Genomic DNA, 20626 nt, shown 5'->3' with positions numbered 1-20626 from the left:
CTGCTTTTCCACCTGCCTGCCGAGCTAATGCACTGCAGTCATGGCTACCACTGCTCAGCACCTGCCTGTCGCAAGTTTTCATATGTTATTCTTTCTCCATCTCCCTCAGGTCACATCTGATTCTTATTCTCATTCTCCTACCATAAAGCATCCCCTGCTAATTTAGACCTCCATTGCATGCTCCCTCTCCAAGCAGGCGGACGGCACCTGCTGTTGGAACAAAACAGTCAGTGAACATGAACTTTCCACATCAGACATAACAACACAGCTAATTTCTGTCTTCTCAAGTACCGATAGGTGAGGGCAACACAGTACTCTTTGTCCCGTGTCTGGCATTCCTGAAGGTCAGAGGTTACTTGCCAAGAGCCTTGGAGTGAGTTATGCAAAAATACCGTTAGAGAGCAAGGAAACAAATGTGGTTTATTTGTTTCGTGACAACCTCCAAGGACTTATCTCCAGGAGAACTGTGCGTCTCTTGCAGATCAAGGGAAATGATTCTTTCACTCTCTTCAGCACTGGCAAGTCCTCATCTATGACATTGTGTCCAGTTTTGGGCCCCATACTTCAAAAAAGATATGGACAGACTGGGCAGAGTGACAAAAATTATTAGAGGCCTGGGAAACATGACTTAAGAAGAAATGCTGAAAGAACCAGGACCATTTAGTCTGGAGAAGAGAAGACTACTTGGAGATTGGATAACGCCCTTCAAGTACCTGAAGGGAGATTATAAAGAGGATAGAAACAGACTTTTCTTTGTGACTCTAGAGGACAAGACTAGGAATAATGGCCTCAAGCTGCAGCAGAGGAATGCTTTTACATTTGGGTTGGTGATTTGGGTTGGAGTTTAGGAAGCACTTTCTGACTGTGAGGGTAGTTAAGCATTGAAACAAGTAAGTTAGAGAGGTTCTGGTATCTCCATTCCTAGACACTAGACTGTGACAGTTTAGTCAGGGACAATCTGACTTTGAACAGGGGAATGGACTAGATGATGTCATGTGATCCCTTCCAGCCCTACTCTTCTATGCTTCCACATTTGCTCCCCAAGTAAGAAACTGGGGAAGTACTAAACTTGTAATAATGGCACCTGAAGAATACCTTAGGCCAGTGGTCTCCAAACTTTTGATCGCGTACCCCTATCAGTAAAAATTTGAGCAGGCACCCCCAATATATATATTTATATAAATATAAATAGAAGTTCTAATATTTTCTTCTCGCACCCCAGTGGATTGTCTTGTGCACTCCACTTCGGAGACCACTGCTTTAGGCAATAGAGATGTCTGTTCCACTGTCAGATAGAAGAAGGTGGCCTGGTTTGGCAATGATGGAGTTGGCTACTACAAGACAAGCACAGATTTCCATGAGTCTATATGGCATTGTCAGATAGGACTTTCCCTGTCTAGGGAAAACACAGTTTTGCCCCATTGTCAGCAGATGGGTATCAGTGAGGTGTACTCTCAGGCAGCAATAAACAGTTTTCTCACTGGAATCTGAGCTGCCAAATAGTCTGTAATAGACTTCAATAGCAGACAAGGTGAAAGAATTGAGTGAGGAGAGATACTCCATTGTGAAAAGTCACCTAACTGTAACTTGAAAACCTTTAAAAATGAAGAAAGCCAGTATGTGTGAACTTGTCCAGATCTGCTTGCATTAGGATGTGCTATAATACAGGGTGGGGAACTTTAGAGCAGACGTACTGATCCATACCTATCTAGGCCAAGATGACAAGAGAACAATTGCCTTCTTTTGCAAGAGCTGATCAGAAATATTTTGACAGAAGTCATGGGTCCAACAAAAGACAGTGAATTAATCAGATCATCAGTTGGCAAATGAGCTTCTGTTGGCACACTGTGCCGTTCTGTGGGAGGTGAAACATGCATCACACATTTTAGCCTGACCTTGGACAGGAAGGAAAACAGAGCAATCACAATGCTCAGCTTAACTGGAATGTCCTGAGGACATAACTTTCAATAAACAGATAACCTGAGTATCTTATTTTAAACACTGCTGTCTCTCTGCTGTGCTGAAAGTATTCACTGTAAGAGGGTATTCAGTTGTATGTTGTGGGAGAATATAGGCTGATGCAGTATACCTTTCCCTGTGTCACCCCACTGAAGATCATCTGTACTTCTCCTGGAAAGAAAACTAACTATGCATTTGATTCTGCACAGTAACATGTCAGTAGCACTGATAATAAAGTTAACATGTCGGTGTTTGCCAGTCCCTTTTATATTCTCCTACACCTATAAATAAAAAAAAATAAACCATTTACTTGGACATATGCTGAGTGGCCCAGCTAAGCAGGGTGAGCAGGTCCTTAAGTACATTAAGTAGTAATAAGCAATCAGGGCTCAGGGTAGAGGTGATATCTTTTATTAGACCAACAACATTTTTGCAAAAAAAATGAAGTAGTATTAAACTCTCTTGCCATTTCCTTTTTGGTCCCCTAACTTCACTCTAGCCAGCTCCCATTTTTCTATGATGCCCCAGAGTTCATCACAGGATGTTACAGGTAGACTTCCTAGGGACTTGGATGGACCATATGACCAGATCACAGACACAGCACAGTGGCAAATTTTTCAGTACAGAGGTGTCCAATTCCAAAAAAATCTTGCTATTATTATTTTTCTTTTTCGGGTTCTAAAATTCTTGAAAAGTAAAGCATTACAAGGCTGCTATCAGAAAATCTGCACTGACCTGATGTGACCAGACTCTGTGGTCCAGTACTGCAAGTTGTGACATCACACTGCATTCTAGGAACTGTCCAGATTGACTTCAGGGAATTGAAAAGGAAATGCAGAAATTGGATTTTACCGCTCTGCATGTGTACTCAATCCCCTCTTAGTCTGGCTAAATAGGAGCATTCAGCACATGCTGCCTAAAGGAAATTGGCTTTCTTCAGCTTGCAGCTCACCTTTAAAGTAAGGTAAAAGGATGAAACCTGATAGTCACAAGGGGAAAGAACAAGCATCTCGATTGCCCTCAGTTAAAATTCATAGGGAAAAAGATCCTATTAAATGACTTCATAGTACTAAGTTCATCATGAAAAAAGAACCACATGATTTGCATGTGTATTTCTGTGGCAGAGTTCAACCTAATCCCCAAGCATGGGAATTGCTAATGGGAATGCTGACACAACCGGAGCTGGAACAGTGCTAGCAGGCACTCCCATGCAATGCTTGTTAATACTTTGCTCCCTGTCATTAAGTTTCCTAAAATATACCTCTGTGGCGACAGGAGGACTCTGAGAGTAGCAGTGAGGAGAGAGGCCAGCTTATGACTGGTTTTCTTTCGTCTATCCTAATGGCACCTGCAGGATATTTTTGCAACCAAAAATAATACTTGGTGTAATTTTATATTTTATCTTTTAGACGGGCTCCTCTGCAGGTGATTTTCCCTCTCTGTAGCTTCTCAAAGGCTTGTGGTCCCATGCACTGAAGGGGGGCAGATGAGAATTTCTCTAGTGTTCAGCATCATGGCTGCCAGAATCAGCCAGAGAAGTCACTGCTAAGTGATACAGAAGAACTCCTCTCAAGGAGTAAGCATACTTTCTTAGGCAACACTTTCAACTCCTGATAATTTAGTGATCAAGGGAACAGACTGAGAAGTTGAAACTGGGCCTCATCTAGTAGTGCATTATCATTAGTTAACTCCTAAGTAGTCTTGATGTGCTTGATGGTATACAAAAATAAAGGAGTCACCATCTAGTACAAAGATCTTATTATACCTTATGCCGTCTATCCTAGATACTTAGTATGGCACCCATTACATTAGCATCTCATGATGTTTGATGTACTTATTAGGGGTGTGCAAAGCGAGTCCTATTTGATTTGGATTCAGATTTGGCCCAAATCAGGGACAGTGATTCGATTCATTGATTCAAGATCACTGTTCCTGATTTGATTCGGCTGAATCCAAATCCGAAGATTTGATGCCAATTCAGAGAATCAGCAATTTGGACAGATGCAGCTTTAAAAATGTTTTCTACGTAGTTCAAGGTACCAGGTGTGGCTCAAGATCGCTGTGATGCTGGGGTGCATGAAGCATCAAACAGACGTGTTGGGGGCCCTCCACATGCTTGGCAGCGAACCTCGAAGTGGACCAGAAGTATTTCTGGTCCACTTCTGGGTCTGCTGTCAGCGTGCTGGGGAGTGCACCATGTTCCCGTGGGATGCTCCATCTGCCCCACCATTGCAGCATTCACGAGCCACATGCTACATATAGGTATGTAGAAAAAAATATTTAAAGCTGTCTCTATCTCCAAATCTCTCCAAATTGAGTCAGAGGGTTCTGATTTGATTCAGAAAGATTAAAGGGTCCTCTGATTCGATTTGGAGATTTGGCCACCGAATAGAAACAGGGACTGAAGCTTTTCACAGTCCTAGTATTTATCCACTTAGCAGCCCTATGAGATAGGGAACGATTATTATCCCCCTACAGTGGAAAAAACTAAGGCTTGTTAAGGCTAAGCAACTTGTCTGAGGATGCAAAAGAAGTCTGTTTCAAAGCATAGACTTGAACACATCTCCCAAATCATAGGCTGGTGCTCTAACTGCTGGACTATCTACAAGGGCATGACAGAATTAGGACAACCTAAGCACATCATCTGGAGATCATTCCTCCACCAACACAGTAGCAAAGATCACACACTAATGAGGTAAGGATCAGTTGTTCAGCTTTCAGTGAGGCCCATGCTCAGTGAAGGAAGCAGTTGCACATTCCAGACATAATCCTTGTACTTTTTGCTGATATGGTATAATTAATTTTTTTTAACTGCTTTCTTTGTATATTTGCTGGGCATAATTAGAGGGAAGACTGGAAAATATAAGCCCTGTGGAATGAATTTTGCTTTATGTTAAACTGCTCAATCATCCCTCTGATCAGCGCTATATAAGTAGGGAGAGAAAAGGTAGGTTGCAAGCTCCTGCATACTCAGCAGATGGCTTTATCTCAGAGCATAGCAAGATATATAGATATATTTATAGATCTATATAGATGCTATACAATATACAGATATATCAATATAGATACTGATATCAGTATAGATATAGATATTCATTTTTTTAAAAGAGGTGTCCTAATGGAATGTTGCAACAATGCTAGGCTCTGGCTCAAAGTTGATAGAAATCTTTTCATTAATCTCATTATAAGTAGACCTGGTGAATTTTGAGGAGAAAGAGGTTTTTCTTTTAAGGAGGGAAATGAATGAAGAATGAATATTAATGTTTGCTCTGAGATGGTAGGAGTATGGAACGCTTGGAAGAAAAAATGAACAGGACTCTTCCCAGCTGACAGTGACAAAAAACAATAACTTTGGGTTTGATTGGGTCTCCAAGCTGGAAAAAAAATGTTGTCTTGATAATATAGTAAAAGGATGGGGGAAAAAAAATGGACCGTGGCAAAACAGGAGGGGATGTAGCGAGGGACAGTGCATCAAACAGCCCCTGCTCATGGTTTAAGTTATAATTAGGATTTGATCATACACTAACATTGCAGTATTAAAACTGGCAGAAAAAAATCAAGGAGGCAAGCAGAGGTAGGGCAGGGAGTGTGGCATGACAGCATCTTTTGAAACTCTGGTTTCTCTTGTCCTCCATTTGCTTCAATCTGAGTTGTAAACTTCGGCCGGCTGTATGGTTAGTCAAGAGCAACAGAAAAAAACCCATAAAAATGAGTCATGCATTTTTTGAAATTATTTTGAGAAAAATAGTCACCAGGAATTCAAAACTAACCAACCAATCAAATAAATAAATAAAAATGGCCAAGTTCAGCCCTTCATTCTTTGTGATTATTTTATCGGTGTGACAAAACTTACTGTATGTGATTGGGAGTTTGTGTTCAAAAGAAGCTGCAGTCTACAGTACGGTTGCTGCAAGTACAGACTAGGGAAGCTCAAGCTAATTTCTCCTCAAGTTTAAACTTATTTGAAGATTTAGGGATTCAGAGTTCAATCAATCACACTGAAAAAACTTGGGCTCCACTTATGAGTAACTATGAAAAAAGGTGTAGGAAGATAGAAAAAGATTCTCTAGAAAAAATAAACTGTCCAGAGAGATGCTGGCACAATGGCACCCATTTATACCAGACTAGCTTTGTGGGGTGTAGGAGAATTTTGCCCTTTATACACAGCAGAGGTTTTCCTGTACAACTGTGCCATGAAATCCTTTCACGGGTGTTGTGGAATGCTGTGCAATACTAGTACTTTTAGGTGTGCAAGCGCCAACGCATGATTGACCAGATAAATTCAGAGATTTCAAATAGGAATCCACAGTGTTAAAAACATTCTAGTCTATTGTGGTCTTTACGAGTCCTGTGCAACAGCAGAATTATTCTACAGCATTATTTTTCTATAGTCAAAATCAAGTGAAAGCTAAGACGTGGCATTTTTGAGGGGTGCCGTGATCCCCAAAAAGGTTGAGAACACTTAGCCAGGGAAGTGTTAGCCTTCACTGAAGTTCTGGGGAACAGTGGGTGCTAAACATCTTTAGAAACCAGGCTATGTGGCAGGCTGTATTAGGTTGGGCTCCGAAAACTGAAGCATACAAAATCTGGCCAATTTGAGCCCGAGTTATTTAAAAATCTCATTAGGGAAGGAGAAGTTCATTAAATTACAGGAAAAGAGATTCCCAAACTCATCTGTTTTTCACCTCTCCTTCCCTTCTGATCCCTCTTCCCTTTCCTCACCTTAAAAAATGGGACATCTGGAAATCTTGGCACTCTAAGAGATGGGTTAATTCCTGGTCAAAACTTGGGAATGGGGCAAGTTGGGTCCTGGTGCTGTATAGTAATGGGTTATAAGAGGATTCTGATATCTATTGGCAGATCTATGTAGGAATGCCAACAAATCACATGCCTGCATTACCCCAGGGTTCAACTAATGCCATCAGTCCCTCACTTTCATGAGTACTAAAGTTCACTGCCCAGACCCATAGCCTGAGAGCATTAAGAGATTTAATGAAATTCCAGCATAACTGTGAAAAACTGTCCTCCCAGCCTAACATATGCTTATTATTTCTCTAGATGTACAGAGGCTTTCAGATTATGCCACACGTTCAGTATATCTACACAGAAGCTTCTGAAAGTCTTTGTGGTGTCAAGTTGGAGGTCAACAAGTACCAGTATCTGATTACAGGTAAGGGACCACTGGGTTTCCTAAGATTCAAGACCTCTTTTCAGTGTGTAGCTGTACCTGCTGAATGGTTTGCACAGAAAGGGGCAGCTGGGTAGATCACTTCTAAAAGTAGTTTCCCAAAAGCACCACATCTGCTGTTCTGTGCTAGGAAGTTGCACAGAACTCAGAATGCGGTGATAATCCATCAGTAGCAGTTCAGTTTCAAGAGCTTGGCTCCCTTCTGGCAACACATCCCTCCTTTTTTTCCTAAATGTATGCAGCCCCCCAACCATATAACCTGCAACAAACAGGTTTTTTGTTTGGGGGGCGGGGCGCAATAAGTAGCTATTAATCCGTAACTGAGATAGCTTATCCACCCCACAGAGGCCACTTGAATGGAAATATCTTGATACTGTTCATTGACCTGGACATGGAAAAGTTCTTTCAGTATGAGTTGATGCAAAGTGAGCTGTTAACATAAGAATGAAAAGAGAATAGGAGCAAAGCACACAATGAATCTCGTTTCTTGTGAAAGTATCAGCATGTCTAAGCCTTGCCCTGCTGTATATGGTGTTATTCACTTGCACACTGTCAGGACTAACACAGATGTGGCAACACGTCCTACATGTGCCATGGCTCTCACTAATACCAGAATCAATAATATAAAATAAAGTGACTGCTGAACAGTAATGAAAGCCAAATATCTGGCATTAAGAAACATCAGTCAGCGTGGAAAACTAAACAACAGCCTGAACTGAGGAGGACTCACTTGTGTCCATTTCTATCTTTTTAAGGCCGGGTATATGAAGGAAAGGTTTACACCGGTCTGTGTAACTGGTATGAGAAATGGGACAGACTGACCCAAGCCCAACGCAAAGGACTAAATCATCGTTACCACCTGGGCTGTGGATGCAAGGTATGTATTGTCTTCAGTTAGATGTAGTCAGAAAGTCTAAGTACTGTACGTATTCCAGCTGATGCAATCAATAATGCAGGTGAACAGTCAGGAAAGGAAATGGAGGATAAAATTTTTATATAGAAGTAAGAGAGTGACAAAACTTTTCCTTTTCACTGGTTTCACAACTTAATGAATAACTTAATATGCTCTATTTGTGCCTCTTCTATAAGCTGTTGACTTTAATTTGGAAGGTGGAAATCTTAAAAAAATTCCAGCAAAATCAATTTGAAGATCAGTTATTTATGTGCAAAAGCACTGGCAAAATGGACTTTTTTCTCTGTAAATCTTCTGAGCATTTACAAGCTCAGAGGTAACCCTCAGTGAACAGCTCCAGTCCTGCAAAGGACAAGGCACTTAACTTTAAGACGATGAAAAGTCTGATTGACTTCAGTGTGAAGAAAAGGGGTGTGGGGCGGGTGTATGTGCAGTGAAGCACAGATTTAAGCGTTTATTTAATTTTTAGTTACTCTTAAAGTTTTGAAGAGGGAATTCAAAATATCAGTTTCCAGTTTAAACCAAAGGTCTAGAAATTTGCCTTCAATGCATCCTTACCTGTTTGCTTTTTATAATTGCAGATTAGGCCTTGCTACTACTTGCCCTGCTTTGTCACCTCTAAGAGTGAGTGCATTTGGACAGATATGCTCTCCAGCTTCGGCCATTCAGGATACCAGTCAAAGAACTACGCCTGCATCCAGCGGGTGGAAGGTTACTGCAGCTGGTACAGAGGATGGGCACCTCCTGATAAAACTATCATCAATGCCACAGATCCGTGAACACATAATCCCTTCTGTCTCCCTCCCTCCCTTAATTGTGGCTGAACTTCCCTTGGACACTAACTCTTACCAGATCCTGATGATGACAATGAAATTAGTGCCTGTTTTCTTGCAAATTTTAGCACTTCGAACACTTAAACACAAAAGCCTGTGCTCTCATACTGAATTTGTTTTAATCATCTTTTTTCTGGTTTTAATATTGCTCATTCTGGTCAGGTGACAATTGTCTGGGAACTTTTGTTTGCACGCCAGAAAAAAAAATGGAGCCCTTGCTCTCAGTATGTATCATTAGCTATAGCAATATAATCTCTATTTTTTTAGGAAAACAAAAATCTAAAAACTATGCCAGGTGGGCCCTGTAACTTTCCTCAAGGCCCTAGCTTCCCCAACCCCTACTTGTGCACTTAGTGCTCAAAGTGGGGAATCCTAAGAAGGAAAACAGGTTTCATCCATCAAATCGGCAAACAACACAAGCAAAAAAACCCAACAAAAACCCACCAACTCCAAAATAAAACACACACCACCCCCAAAACAAACCCTTTCTCATATGGGGAACTGAAAATGTGATTGGTCACAGTGGTGGGAGAACTCAGCTTGTGTGCCAGGCTCTGCGCTGTGTGTGAAAGCAGCATGGGATGAGCGGGTGCTGGGCCCATTCAGTCATACAGTGGAAGAGAAAGGTATTATGCTATTTTTTAGAAACTACTTTGCGTTCTGGGAGGACATTCACTTCCAACGGAGCAGGTGTAAGGTGAACCTCCCTCTTTCAAACAGAGCTGGCCCTGGAAATTTTTGTAGCTTAACTCCGACAGCAAAACAACCTGGTGAACATCTTAAACCAAACAGATGCAAAAGACCCATCACTAAGTCAATCATGTGGGGAGGGGGGAAAGGGGAGACGCACTAGGGCTCTTGCTATTAAAAAAAAAAAATCTATTGCCAAAATAGTGTTTAGCTGAATTAAGATGTATATACACATAATGACATAAGCTATTTTTTGACAGGACATGGAATTACTTGGTGTTATAAACAAACAGTGGTTTGATTGTGTTTGAAAAGACAGAAATCTTGACATTCCAAGTCAGTGATTTTATTATTATTTTTTAAGATATTGAAAGTCCAGTTCATCTGCAGGAGCGGATAGATCCATTGCTTCCTCCACACCTCCCAGTACCGTGGCTCTCCCTCCTGCAGTGACACTGGCTGCGTTTGCATATAGAGAAAAAGTGGGCAGCACTTTCTGGAGCCCTATATCTCAGCTGTCCTGAGGACTGCAGCATGAATCAAGTGCTGAGTTCCTGTCTAGCCATTGTTAAGCAGAGTTGTGCGTATGCACATACGAGTCCTGTGGTAACAAGGTTGAGGAGGAAGGGGGAAAGAGCCATCCTGGCTTTGCTACATTGGTGACTGGAGGATTTTGTTCTGTTTTGTTTTTATCAAGAAAACTATAATATAAATTTTTCTTATCAAATAAAAATATTTTAAGTTTTAATGTTGATGCAGGGGTGATGACAAACTGTGTGACTGTTATGTTTTACTGAGCTGAAGGGGTGGGGTGGGGGGAAGAAGAGGATTACAATTAACTTCATTGTGGTTTTTTTTATTATTATAATTATTTATCGTATATTTCCATGTATCTTCAGTTCATTCCACTTAGGAAGCAGAGCTGCTGTAAGCAAGAAAAGGCATTGTAATAACCCCAGATGAGGGTAACGGAGCATTTTGCGTTCAGTGGTCATTTCACTAGTGGAGCTTTGTTTGAGGCCTCTCTGCCATAATAGTGGGACATTAGGAGAGGAAAGGGTGTGATCTCCTGTAACATTTTGGAGCTCTGCAGATCTAAATGGGAAATGGCCAGTTTTATGGGAGAACTACCACAGAAGGCACATGGCCTTATTTTTAAGATTGGCTGAAACAGCATTTTCAGAGTTGCTTGAGTTGGAAGGAATCATGTTTGGGATTCTTGTTAGCACCTGAGTGACAGCAGATCAGGAGGCTTATCACAACTCAATGGGATTCATCCTCCTAGAACACTTGTGGCCTTTTTTTTTTTTTTTTGACAATCCCACTGTCTTGTTCCTACCCTTAAATTTTAGACCTGATCTTTGGCTCCTACTGAAACCAGTGAGGGGGGAGGTAATTCTCAGCATTTGTCACAGAATCAGGTGCTATGTCAACTTGCCTTTTGAGATAAGTGTCAATGAGTCAAGCCTGGAATGCAGGGGACAATTTTCTGCTCCATTTGAACTGTGCAACCCCACTGAAGCCACAGGGGTCACTCAGTGCAGTACCTCTGCCCTGCATCTTCAGCAATGACGACTCCACCAGCACATTTTGCAACTTGAGGAATCACCATTGCTGGAGATCACCAAGGTCAAACTCAACTGCTCTATCAAAGGTGCTTTAGCAAGAGTTAAATCACCAGGCCACAGCCACTTCTCCCAGCTTTGGAAGGCAAGATGAAGATGCCTCTCATGTAAGGAGGTGCTGGGGATTAATTTCCATTGAACTATAGCTCTGTATTTTACTTTTTCACTGACTGTATAGTTTCAGATCATTTAAATAGCTGAGACACCACAGTATTACAATCAAATTATCACGAAGATCTTTTTATTCTACTATGAAGATGTGTTCCTAAGTAGCTGTAATGTATCTGTGTGTTTTGTAAACAACTACCACCACCATGAAAAACAACCCCGCCACCAACAAATTTATTTTCTTTACAGATTTCCATTATATATTGCAGAGGGTAAAAATACTTTCAACATGCAGACAGAAAGAGTGGCAAGAGGGTTGGAAAACAACCTGCCCCCTTGCTAAATAAAGAAGCAGTCACAGAGGCTTTTTAAAATGTGGAGCCAAATGGAGGGAAAGAGTAAGGGGAAAGAGACTAGCAAAAATACATTTCTGTTGGAAGACTTCCTATATGTTTAATGAGTACTATCAGGGACATGTAGTCTGTGGGCTTAGCTTTACCTTGCACCTGGATTAAAGGCCTGACCCAAAGCCTGCTTGAGTCAATGGTTCTTATTCTATGGACTCTGTTAGCTTCAGGTCAGCCCCCTCAACTTCTGCCTTTCTATCTACCCTTCCTCCTCCTGCTTCACTTAACATTGATCCTGTCTGCCAGGGCACAGTACCCTAAAGATTACTTGGGGCATGAAGGCACCCTCTTTTCTGGATGACAGTAACACCCTTCAGTGCATTACTATGCCTGACCATCATGCTGCTGTTGAAGCAGCACAAGTAGCTAGCAGGAATATTTCACATGTCTACTACCAGTATAGTGTGCTTAAAAGGACACTGTCATCTGGGCTCCTCACATGAGTAAAAGGGATCAGGACCTTAATAGAAATACCATTTTGGTTTTTCTTTAAATATTATTAAGCCTACATTTTTACATACTTCATTCACATTTTTGTACTATTCTTGCTGTTTGTTTCTTTACTGGCATTTGGTTTTCTTCCCTTTCTCTAAGCCTGGAAAGCAGATTGGCCAGTTGCACTTCTTTTGCAGTCAGTACATAACCATTTTCACTTTCTAGTTCTCCAACACAAACGTAAGCCTATAACGTTTGGATTTTGACTTGAGGGCTCTTATTTGCTTAAAAATGATGTCCTTTAGAGTTTCAAAAATTGCAAGCACATATTCACCCTGGGGAGGAATGACTTTTTTTCCCTTAAAGTAAAAACAGTGGAAGGGCATATCTAAATGTAAAATGTCCTGTGTGGACTCCTACAGGCTCCAATGGGGTTCTGCTGTTTTAGAGCCAAAAACAATTTTGGAACCAAGCTTCTCTAATTTTGGAAGGTCAAACATGATCCTTTAAATAGGATTAAACTAAATGCCAACCACTGCATCTCCACTCCAGTCTCATCAAGTGCTTCAAAATGAGACTTCAGGGTACTATGAACACATTACTCCAATTTATAATAGCACCTCCTAAAATGTAATCCCAGTAAAAGGAACAAGTTTCATACAGCCTCCAGGTATATTTTTTTTTACATGCTTCAAAAGTAAAAAGTGTTTTATATCAGATTCCTTTGGGTTTTCTGAGGGAGGAGCAACATTTAAAGGACTGTGCAAACAAATTATTTTTTAAAAGCAAGTCAGTTTGGGATATATCAGCCTTAACAAAATCCTCTTAAAAACCACTAATTCTATTCTACTGCTTTTGCTCTTTGCTGTCTCTTACACTCCTTCCTTTATAGGGCCATTCTGCTGTACTTAATAGTCGCAGGGGGGAGGGAAGCCAAGCCCAGGAGAAAAATCTCGTCCCGAAGGAATGTATTTGTTGCTAAATTTTGTAGCACTGTTTACAGTTTTCCTCCTTGTTATTTATAAATTTTGTATTCAGTGAATGTATATTGTCTTTTAAGGTAATGTTGCATAATGTTCACTTTTTATAGTGTCCTTTTATTCTAAACAGTAAAGTGGTTTTATTTCTATCACACTCTGTCTCCGTCTCACTTGTGTTAGTCTCTGTCAAACATGACTGGATCTGGGTATGGATTTGTTCGTGCCCTAAGGATGCTGTTTTTTCATTAGACCCTATCCAGAAATTAAACCACAAGCAGCTTTTCTTCTGCACCTGAGGACTTCTTCAAGAGCAATCTCTCTTGAGGACTGGTTAGGGTTACCAGTCCAAAACCTGGAAGATGTCCTTGCAGATTGTATTTTCAGATCTTTAATCGACCATATGAGGTCATTACAGAGCAATACATACCCTATATATAAATATATAGCACTGATACCACTCTTGAAGAACATTTAAGCTGAGGTTCTATGTGCAACTTAAAAATTGCTTAATGTAGAATGGTTTGAAGTACGTAATTTGGCTGCCTGAAGACAAAAGCAAAAATTAATTTTTTCCAATATGACTATCCCAGCCCCTGTAATATCACTGTAACATCAGTAATTATGATGGGCTGAATATTTTCCTCCAAGACACAGTACTCAATTTTCACCTAAGAAAAATGTTCACAGAAAGGCACCTACATTTTGATTTTCAGGCCAAAAAATAAATAAAAAATTATGCTCAAACTCTGGATAACATTGACATTTTTATTGATTAAAAAATAGCTTGTCAGAATGGTGTGCGTGTGTGCATGTGTTTCTTTCTGTCTGTGCATGGGAGGAGAGAGAGATTTTCTGACCAGCTCTGTTACTAATCCTTATGCATATTATTTTCCAAGTAAGATCTCATTAAGATGTGGAAGAGTTTGGACACAGAGGGCATCTATACACATGCAGGAAGCCAGCTCTGATGCGCTAGGAATCCAGCATGTCAGAGCAGACTCGATTAATCAGAAATAAACATGCTCCAGCACACTCTGGCGTCACACGTGTCCCCGCATCAAAAAATGGCAGCAAGGCACTTTCAACTAAAGCTTGTTTGATGAGCTTTAGTTCAAAGCGCCCCACCACCATTTGTCAGCATGGTGGATGCTAATACACGACATTCAGGCTCACTAATTAAAGCGCCCCCCACACCTCCCAGATCACACGTAAAAATGCCCAGAAAGATGAAATTTCTCTACAGAACAGGCTGAGCTTAAGTGTACCCTTATAGCTATTTGATAGTGTCCATCAACTACGGATCTCAAGACTTAAACCCCAACAGGTTTAGCTTCAGAACTCCCAGATTTAAAACAGGGGTGAGGAACAAATTATTCCCATTTTATATTTGAGGAGACTGATGCATATGAGTAAATGCCTTGCTCAAGGTTACACTCAGCGTAAGCAAGAGGCTTAGGAATCCGCGCCCACATTTAACTACACGGAAGACTTTTTGCTATTAATTATTTGCACTTTATTATTGCCCTGTTCCCAAAGGTTCCATCATTCTTTCCAAGAACTAGCACAATGTGAGGTGCAATTAAGTGAGCAACCAAATACTACACGTGAAAATAAATCATGAAAAACCTGCAGGTTGGTTATTTTTAATCCAAACAATTCCATGAGCAATAAATATACTTGCCTGAAGTATCAGCAAATGTTTTCCAAACAGAAAAAAGGCTAAATTTGTTAGCTAATTTATGTGCAACAAAGATTTTGACCAACTCTGCTCAAATTGTAGCACTTGAAGGGGAGGACAAGGCAAATTGACCACTGTTCTGTAGTGACCCAGGTAGCAAAGCATCTCCCTTATAAATTTGCAGCCCTTTGATTAAATGGACAACTACAAACAAACATGATGTGACAAACTAATGCAAACTGGAGTTCCGGGTAAAAAGCGCATCCATTTACCCTTCTTTCCCAGTGAGTTATATAACCCCATTGCAGCAGCCTCCGACCACCTTAAGTCCTCACCGTACTTCTTCACAACACCCCATGAGGCACGGAAGTACTATTAGCCCCTTGTTACAGATAAGAAAATAGAAGCAAAGACAGCCTGCAGGATATATTTTTAAACATAGTTAAGTCTTATGATGCAGATCATTATTTAACAGGATTTTCAGAAACATCCAGGGTTTGTTTTTTTTTTTCCTTCTTCCAAAAAACCCCACTCAGTGCCCACCTACATATGTCATCCAGAGTCTAGCCCTACCCAGCATGCTCCAAGATAGGATGTAGCAGAACAGAAACTTGCACTCAGGCCTCCAGAGCCATAGATTAGCTTCCAAATGCTTCTTAAGCCCACTGGCTGACCGTCCCACTGACCTTGCTTCAGAATGCAGAATGAGCCCAGAGAAACAAACTGAAGAGCACAGGGTATTCAAACACGGGGCTATGGTTAATAAACAGAGATGACCATGCAGGCCTTTGAGAGAAGCAGGAGTCACTGGGATTGGGGGGGGGGGAGGGGGGGGGGGGGATATGGGTGCATGCTGAGAGTAAAAAAGCTTATCAAAAGGCCCCACTAGGAACCTTCTCTGCATGGGATCAAGTTTGCTTATAAAGGTAAAGCCCAGAGAAATACAGCTAATTAGTGTAAAAGCACCCATCTCTTTTCCCTGCCATGGGAGACGTGTTGCAAGGCTCTGAAGAAGCAGTTGTCCTTAAGGAGCCTATGGCATGTTTAATAACTGTGCGAGTCTAAGGCATAATATGTGCTGAGACATTGAAGGATGATAAACACCAAGAACAATTATGCAAAAACAAATGATAGAAGCCAAAGAAAATAAGAGCTCACATTTAAGAAGTCAAACCAACTTCACCTAACAATGCTAGCGGTGGTAAATTTGTTTATTAGATAGTTACTATGCCACAGATGAGGCAAACCAATAGCAGAGCTCTGATATAACAAACTTGTGTAATATATTGCAGCCCTAATCTTCTATGCATCATAAACAATGACAGGGCAAAGACTCAACTTAATCTCATCCAAATGAGTGTATTCCTTGCATTAGAGAACAGGCCTCTATACACAGAAATTTCATTTTATTTTTGTTTCTTTCCTACCTTCCCACCTTCTTGGTGGGAAGGAAAAGGGGCCTCCTGAACAGTGTATTATATACTAGGGGTGTGTGAAATGGGCCCTAATCTATTTGGATTCGGCTGGAATCGGGAACAGTGATTTGATTCATTGATTTGGGTCCCTGTCCCCAGTTCAATGCTGATTTGGAGAATCAGCAATTCAGACAAACACAGCTTTGAAATTTTTTTCTACATACCTTGAGGTACCAGGTGCAGCTCATGAATGCTGCAATACTAGGACAGATGAAGCATCCCACAGGAGCGTGGGAAGGTCCTCCATGTGCTTGGTGGTGAACCTGGAAGTGGACTAGAAGTACTTCCGGTCCACTTCTGGGTCCACTGGGCAGTGTGCACGAGGTCCCCCTGCGCCGCCCCCACTCAGCGATCAGCCCAGGCAGACCCCCCTCAGACCCAGGAGGCACCAGTTGCTGACCCAGAGGCGTGTGGGGGGCCCCCCTGTGAGCTCCCCAGTGGATCAGAAGTGCTGCTGGTCCACTTCTGGGTCTGCTACCGAGCACGCTGGGGAGCCCCCACGCTTCTGTGGGACGCTCCATGTGCCCCAGCATTGCAATGTTCATGAGCCACCTGGTACCTAGAGGGATGCAGAAAAAACATTTAAAGCTGTCTCTATGTCCGAATCGCCAAATCTTTCTGAATTTCTCCGCATCTATTCAAAGGTTCTGATTCAATTCAGAGAGATTAAAGGGTCTTCTGATTTGATTCAAATTGAGAGATTCAGCCACTGAATCAGGCCGAATCTCTGCCAAATCAAATCAAGGACCAAAGCTTCGCACAGTCATATTATATCCTATGGCTCTTCTCCCAGTGATTTCTTGGCTACAAAGTCAAGGGTATTGTATAAATTCCCAGGACTCCCAGAATGACTCCTTTCATTTCCAACACATTCTCTGCTTCCCCCCGCCCCCCGCCAACTATGCCATTATCAAAATAAACATGAGGCACTCACCATCTGCTTATGGCTTGGGAAGAATGTTTGGTCCACAAGTGGGAACTTCTCAGGACCCAACGAGTTGAAGATTTTAATTAGCTGAGAAAACTAAAGAAAGAGAAAAAGAACAAACATTAGCTCTTTATTGTGCAACAGACTAGCCCTTTAAAAAGTGTTGCAGTGGAAGGAAGAATCACCTCCTTCTATCTCATAGTTTTCTGCTGATGATGGTGAAAAATGTGAATATAGAATAGTCCCTTACACTCATCTCTGGTGGGCAGTATAAAATCCTTGCACAATGAGAGTAAGTAGCAGTTAATGAAGGCCCAGAGAGAGGCAGGTAGCAGATCGTTTTGAATTCAATTACAGAACCATTAAAAATAAGTTTAGCTTTCAAAGCATGGATGAACTGAGAGTAAGGACAGCCCCAGGACACATCCAGGGGAGGAAGGGGAGTGCACTAGTGCAGTTGCACCCCACTTTGATTCCTGCTCCACCTAGTGTTTAAAACCAACTGCGTGGCAGTGGCAGCAACTTTTCTGTTCAGGCAATGAGGGTAGGGTGACCATCACAGAGGACAGTCCGGTTGTCCTCTATTGATATGAAAACTGGCACCTTTATGTCCTCTATTTTTCTCTTGAAGGTGCCAGATTTTGTATCAATAGAGGACAGAGTAGCAGAAAACTGGAGCGTCCTCTATGATGGCCACCCTAGCTGAGGGAGTCACTTGACTACATGGCTTATTAAAATTTAGCTGATTCCTTTTAAACCAGGGGTGGGCAAAATATGGCCCACGGACCAGATCCAGCCTGCCAAGGGATTCTGTCTGGCTCATGGCGGGTCCCTCAGCCCTGCCTGGCCCAAGCACAGGGAGCAGCTCAGGGCTTGGCACACGTGGCTGGTTCTACTGACCCTGGGCACATGGTGAGCCTGGGTCAGCATAACAGCTAGGCTCTGCTCCCAGTAGCCTCATGGTAGCACCTCCTTCCAGTTGCCCCTGCCAGTGTCACCACTGCTGCCGGACCTGGCCCTGCTGCCTGGGCACCCCAGCCTGTCTGCTGTGCACCCACCTCCAGGGGTGCTGGATGGGGCAGTTGGAGTCTCCATAGAGACCAGCCTGGGACCCCCGTGGGCCAGGCGTGCTTTGACGGTTGGATGGGATGGGGCTGCAGGCAGGCAAGGAGTGGTGTCTGAGAGCAGGACAGGAGGGCAGGGGCTGGGATAGCAGGGTGGTAACACTGTGGGGCCAGGCCCCAGAGCACAGCTGTGATCCACTCGCTGCACGTCCCTGTCTGCAGATCCGGCACATCAAAGGTACATCTGGGGAGTGGATTACAGCTCTGCTACAGGGCCTGGCCCCAGGCTGTCACCACGCTGTGATCCCGGCCTTGATTGCCCATCCCACTCCTGGACACCACTCATGGGGGCCTTCCCACAGCCCCATCCTACCTGCCTGGCCAAGCAGACCCTGACCTCAGGGGTCCCATGCTGGTCTCCATGGAGACCCTGCTACCTGCCAGCCCACTCCATCCAGTGTCCCCAGCAGTGGGTGGGGGCGCACGGGATCAGTTGTCCGCCCTGCAACAACTCACCAAAACTCCAGTAATTGCCCACCCCTGTTTTAAACTCCTCATTTCACAGGTGATACGGACCCTCTCTCCTTTTTAACAGTCTTGATAGTCCACTAATCAAACTATGCTTTGTTTTGCAATTCCGCTGTCCGTTAGATGCTCTCGGTAATGTGGCTTCTATTTTATAGCCCTGCCAACTGTTTTTAACTCATTCCAATAAAGTTATATAGTTTTTTTCTTTAATCTTAAACTGAACAATATAGCTCTACGCCCCTAGCAAAGCTTCTAGCTTCTTTTTACCTGGATAAAAATATGGGTTGTGTTATATGGGATAATGTACCACATCACCTGCACCCCCTTTTTCAAAATCCCAGATCAGCCCATGGACAGCCCAGAGAAAAGAGCTTGCAGAAGTGTTTGGGACAGGAGTAAGGGGAATCTCACAAGCACAGCAATAGAAAAAAGTAATGCTCTTGCAGCCCCTCCAACCCATCAATAAAATAAAAACAATACACATTTATCAATTGTTTTTAATGGAATGAGACCTGTCAGTGGAGCTGCTTGCTCAAGGGAGTCTTCCATAGCGCTCAGTTAAAACACCAAACATTGGAAACGTGACCCAATGTCTGTCATATAGGCACCTGTTTTGATCAGGTTTGTCTGAGAAGGTCACTCATGAATGTTCAGCATGATGCACACAGAAGGAAAATGTGGGGGATGGAAGGAAAACTCCTACTTTCTCACTGGGAGTCCAAAGAGGACATCATTCTGAGAGAGAGAGAGAGATTTCCATACTGGAAAACAGACTCCTCACAAACCCTTATACAAGGGGTAATACTGGATAGCCTAATACAAGACAGAATGCATATTATTAACTGTTTATCATTAAGGGACACTCAACTAGACTCAAAGTTCCCTATAATTTGAGGACCTGTTAAGGATAAAAAAAAACCATGTCTAAGAAAGCAGCCTTGATTTCTTTTTACCTCGCATACCCTTACAACACATCTTCATCACAAAGAGTTTCAACTCTGTTTTGGTAATCAGCAAAGCTCTGCATTATTCAATATGGTCTGCTATGCAGCCTACTCCATAAATTTTTAGTGGTGAAGTGCAAAACAAAATTAATCTTATAATGAAAAGGGTGGTAGGCAAAGCTGCCACCTAAGCTCCTTGAAACAAAGACAACAGATTTCATGATCGCAGCTTGCCCTAAGGTCAGTAGATGAAAAAAGAGCACCACGTGAAGCATATTATTGAAAATGTCTGGATCTCCAGGAGGAAATATCATTTAATGATCTATGGTCGCATGGTTTAGGATGGGTTAAAGGAAGAGGATAGTTGTTCAAGGAACAAGGGAGACCGATTCCCTGAGAGAGAAAAGCTCCCTGTTTTCCCAGGGAATCCCTGTTAGCCACATCAGCCTGTGCTGGCTAAACTTTCACAAGCATCAGCTCAGGTTTATAAATTGTAGAACTAAGTTCAAGATAATTTGAGGTGTACTGAGAACATTTTATGTGGTGCGTTCATCTGGGTTCTTCTCATACCATTGCAATTACTGGGCCAACCTAGCAAATGCATTTCTGTTTCTTTAAATCTAATCTTTAATTTCTTAGCAGAGCAGAACAAACACTTTGGGAATTAAAGGGCAATTCTTGCCTGAAAAATGAAGCCGATGTGTAAAAACAGCCTACAGAGCGGGTGGTAGATACAGGCCACATGCTGAATGGGCAGCTGCCCTTAGATGTGTAGACAAATCCCTTCCCTAATCTCCTGGGATAACATCTAGCATTTGAGAAAATCCAGAAATCTTCTATCACTGGCATATCTCATCTCTAACACAACCAC

The 20626-nt window shown here is 42.3% G+C and overlaps 2 protein-coding genes across 2 annotated transcripts in view; one reads left to right on the top strand and one right to left on the bottom strand.

Moving 5' to 3' along the window:
• TIMP3 (TIMP metallopeptidase inhibitor 3) overlaps positions 1 to 13292 on the top strand; it is a 57083-nt gene extending 43791 nt beyond the window's left edge. Inside the window, exons 3-5 of the mRNA XM_090043141.1 lie at positions 7018 to 7129; positions 7903 to 8024; positions 8642 to 13292. Coding sequence (XP_089899267.1) covers positions 7018 to 7129; positions 7903 to 8024; positions 8642 to 8839 — 432 coding nt within the window. The 3' untranslated portion in view covers positions 8840 to 13292. The remainder of the gene's footprint in view (positions 1 to 7017; positions 7130 to 7902; positions 8025 to 8641) is intronic.
• SYN3 (synapsin III) overlaps positions 1 to 20626 on the bottom strand; it is a 308303-nt gene that overhangs the window by 181135 nt on the left and 106542 nt on the right. The window contains exon 6 of the mRNA XM_090041085.1: positions 17226 to 17315. Coding sequence (XP_089897211.1) covers positions 17226 to 17315 — 90 coding nt within the window. The remainder of the gene's footprint in view (positions 1 to 17225; positions 17316 to 20626) is intronic.

Source organism: Crocodylus siamensis, chromosome 4 (assembly GCF_052110815.1).
Source record: "Crocodylus siamensis isolate JL-2025a chromosome 4, ASM5211081v1, whole genome shotgun sequence".
In the NCBI taxonomy this organism is placed as follows: Eukaryota; Metazoa; Chordata; order Crocodylia; family Crocodylidae; genus Crocodylus; species Crocodylus siamensis.
This window is presented reverse-complemented; position numbering and strand designations above follow the sequence as displayed.